The sequence below is a fragment of the Cotesia glomerata genome, linkage group LG7 (assembly GCF_020080835.1).
Source record: "Cotesia glomerata isolate CgM1 linkage group LG7, MPM_Cglom_v2.3, whole genome shotgun sequence".
NCBI lineage: Eukaryota > Metazoa > Arthropoda > Insecta > Hymenoptera > Braconidae > Cotesia > Cotesia glomerata.
The window spans coordinates 16,577,207-16,581,059 of NC_058164.1; the positions used below are offsets into that span (position 1 = coordinate 16,577,207).

At 38.2% G+C, this 3,853-nt stretch overlaps 1 protein-coding gene across 1 annotated transcript; it reads left to right on the forward strand.

Annotated features, from left to right (window-relative positions):
• The first annotated feature begins 1,191 nt into the window (after window positions 1-1,191).
• LOC123269689 (circumsporozoite protein-like) lies at window positions 1,192-3,454 on the forward strand. Its single transcript, XM_044735524.1, has 4 exons — window positions 1,192-1,224; window positions 2,148-2,340; window positions 2,413-2,616; window positions 3,252-3,454. The coding sequence occupies exons 1-4, from the start codon at window positions 1,192-1,194 to the stop codon at window positions 3,452-3,454; spliced, it is 633 nt and encodes a 210-aa protein (XP_044591459.1).
• The last annotated feature ends 399 nt before the right edge of the window (window positions 3,455-3,853 follow it).

The following is a 3,853-nucleotide window of genomic DNA, read 5'->3' on the forward strand; positions in this document are numbered from 1 at the left end:
AAGGGGTCGGGTTCAAAAGTGGTCGATTTGGCATGTTATACCCCATAGATATACTCGGTATAAATTGAATAATTTTAAATAAGATTTATTCATCAGAGAAAAACACGCAAAGAGAACAATACAAAAATTACATTTCATACTGTGACGTAGCTCCGTGTGAAGAACTTGAGAAAATTACAGTTTCAGACTAAAATTCTTAAAAATTCTGCCACGTTACAGAACAAATTGTAATTTTTGTGTTTTTTTTTATAAAATAATTTTTTGGTGTTCTTTTAGCTACAGTTCAAAATTTTAAGTAAATTTTTCAATTTTTTCTATGCATCTGCTATATTTTTTATATTGATTCAGTGCAGGAATAATTTCTAGTGATCTGGAATTGTTTTTCACCATTGCTGATACCATTTTGCACCGATTTTTGTAAAAACTGACTTACTTGGGATTACTCGGAATTTCTCCAACAGTTTCTTGTCTGGATGTCTATTATAGTATGTGCCTAAAGTTAATAATTGACGTATATTTATCATAAGTATAAATTTTTGCTGTTAACATATCCGATTAAAACTACGTAATTATATTAGCATTATTTTATTGAAATTGATCTAATTAGAAATATAAAAAAGTTATGGAAGAACCTGCATCAAATAATCATTAAATTTCAACAAAAAAGGATTGAGATATTAATCTGTTGAAAAAACAACAATAAAAAATTTTCATTAAGTCCATGATGGCTTATTACAATTATCAAGTTTATAATTTCAAATACAAATTAATTTTTTATAATATGATCAAGATCTTCTCGATACTTTTCTTCCGATATTTCATCGTTACCATTATTTAAGCTATTTTCAGAATTTCTTCGTCTTCTAGCTATCTCACTTGTTACTTCTATACATAATAATGCAAATTTATTATCACATGAGTAATGAGTTTGTTCCAAAAGTCTGCTTCTTGTAATTGAAGAGCTTAATCCATATCGATCAGGACTATTAGAGTTCCAAGCATCACAGTAGGTGTCCATAGCTCGATCGCCAAATTTATGGGAGCCATGCCAAATTACCTTTTTAGGCCTGTAAATTATCAAATTTAAGCATCAATTTTTATTATAGTAAACTAACGAAAATATATAATATAACTTATTTGAAACGCAAGGAATTAATACATCCAAAAAAAAGTACCCGGGATATAATCAGCATGTATAAACGGGCTCGACCAAGCATGAATCAGGTATGAGTCATGCATGAATAAATCATGATAATGCATGGTGGTTAGTGATGTGAGCCTGACCGTCAGGTCCTTTTTTGACCGTCACGTCACGGTCACAAGACTGTCTGCTGACCGTTTTATAAATGACGGACCATCACAATTGTGGCGACATCTCCCGACTTTTGAGTAAAGTGCTCACTACACTAGATGTAAAGCGCTAACTACATTAAGATGGTTCATTTTAATGATTCTTATTTTTTATTCATAAAATTTCCATTTAACTGCCTAATTAAATAGTTAAATTTCTAAATGACAAAAAAATTTTTTTTTTTCAAAAAAACCGTCAGGAGTCATCTATACGGAAAGAAAATTGAAGGAATTTTTACTATTTTACTATCGTAATTTTTATTAAATTAAATAATAACGGTGGACTATACTTCTCATTTAGTAATTTTTACGATCTACTATTGTAAATTTTATCCAACAAACAAGGGTAGCAATAAACTTAAAAAGTCGAATAATATAATTAGGGCCGAGAATTTAGTTTTTTTTAAAAGAGAAAGACAAAAGATAGGCGTAGCCAAGCGTTCTGATTGGTCGTAATAAATAAATTGTTTTTTGTTTATCGCTCTTAAATGAAGACAGCAGCTTAAATAAAAAATAAAATTGAGATTGCTAATCCAACATGAAAATATAAAAAATATGTCAAAAAAAAAACAGGTTAGTTTGCAGATGTGAAGGTGATTGTAAACAAATACAAGTCTGTGCTGCTCAGATAAATAAAGAAGAAAATTTGAAATACAGTGTTCTAACTAAAATGTTTAATGAAATGAATTAAAAGTGAACAGTGACAAGCTGGCGATTTCGCTGGAGATCGCGTAAAGGAATTGCTCCTGGTCTCACTGGTAATTTTGCTGGAGATCGCACTGACGGTCTTTTTAAAGGTCTCACTGGAGGTCACGCTAGAAATCTTGCTGACGGGCTCGCTGGAGATCACTGGAGGTCGTTTTGCTGGGAGTTGTGCTAATGGTATGGCTGCCGGTCTCGCTGGTAATTTTGCTAGCGATCACAGTGACGGTTTCACTCGAGATCACGCTGACGGTCATTCTGAGAGTCCCGCTGGAGATCACGCTGACGGTCTCTCTAGAGGTTTCGCTGGAGATCACGCTGACGATCTCACTGGTGATCACGCTGACGATCTTTCTGGAGGTCTCGCTGGTAATCACGCTGATGGTCTTTCTGGAAGTCTCGCTGGCCAACACACTGACGATCTTTTTGGAAGTCTCGCTGGAAATCATGCTGACGATCTTTTTGGAGATCTCGCTGGTGATTACGCTGACGGTTTTTCTGGGAGTCTCGCTGGAGATCACGCGGACGATCTCGCTGGAAATCATGCTGACGATCTTTCTGGAGGTCTCGCGGGAAATCACGCTGACGGTCTCTCTGGAGGTTTCGCTGGAGATCACGCTGACGATCTTTCCGGAAATCTCGCTGGTGATCACGCTGACGATGTTTCTGGAGATCTCACTGGTAATCACGCTGACGGTCTTTCTGGAAGTCTCGCTGGCCACCACGTTGACGATATTTTTGGAAGTCTCGCTGGAAATCACGCTGACGATCTTTCTGGAGATCTCGCTGGTGATTACGCTGACGGTTTTTCTCGGAGTCTCGCTGGAGATCACGCTGACGATCTTTTTGGAGATCTCGCTGGTGATCATGCTGACGATCTTTCTGGAGGTCTCGCTGGTGATCACGCTGACTGTATTTCCGAAGGTCTCGCTGGAGATCACGCTGACGGTCTTTCTAGAGGTTTTGTAGGAGATCACGCTGACGATCTCGCTGTAGATCACACTGACGATCTTTCTGGAGGTCTCGCTGGTGATTACGCTGACGATCTTCCTGGGAGTCTCGCTGGAGATCACGCTGACGATCTTTCTGGAGGTCTCACTGGCCATCACGCTGACGATCTTTCTGGAGGTTTCGCTGGAGATCACGCTGATGATCTTTCTGGAGGCCTCGCTGGTGATCACACGACGTTCTTTTTGGAGGTCTCGCTGATAGTCTCGCTGGAGATTGTGCTGATGGTATTGCTGCCGGTCCCACTGGCGATTTTGCTGGTGATCGCGCTGATGGTCTCGCCGAAGATCAGGCTGACAGTCTCGCTAGTCAGCTTGCTGATACTATTGCTGATGGTCTTGCAGGTAATCATACTGGTGGTTTTGCTGGAAGTCACGTTGGAGGAAAATTTTGAGTGCGAATTTCATGCAAATTTCATTATGCAGTGAATTTTATCTGAAAATGAATAAGTTATTCTACCAATTTTGTTATAAATTTTCATGTGATATTGCGATAATTTTATCAAACTAGATTTTATACCGTTCTTTCAGGAGAAAACATTATGAAGGATGTTACGTTGGTTAATCCAAGAGTTCCACGTGGTTGAAGTAGACTACCACATACTTCTCTAAATTTTCAACCGTGAAGGATTGACGGTTTGCACGCAGGATAGCTTTCAAACCAGAAAATGATCGTTCGACCTCGCAGGATGTCGTTGGAGCGTATCTCATACATTGGACGTCAGCATTAGTCCACCCTTGTGGGATATTTTGATTGAGTTCTCCATGTAATCGTCGACAAATACTTAATAAAT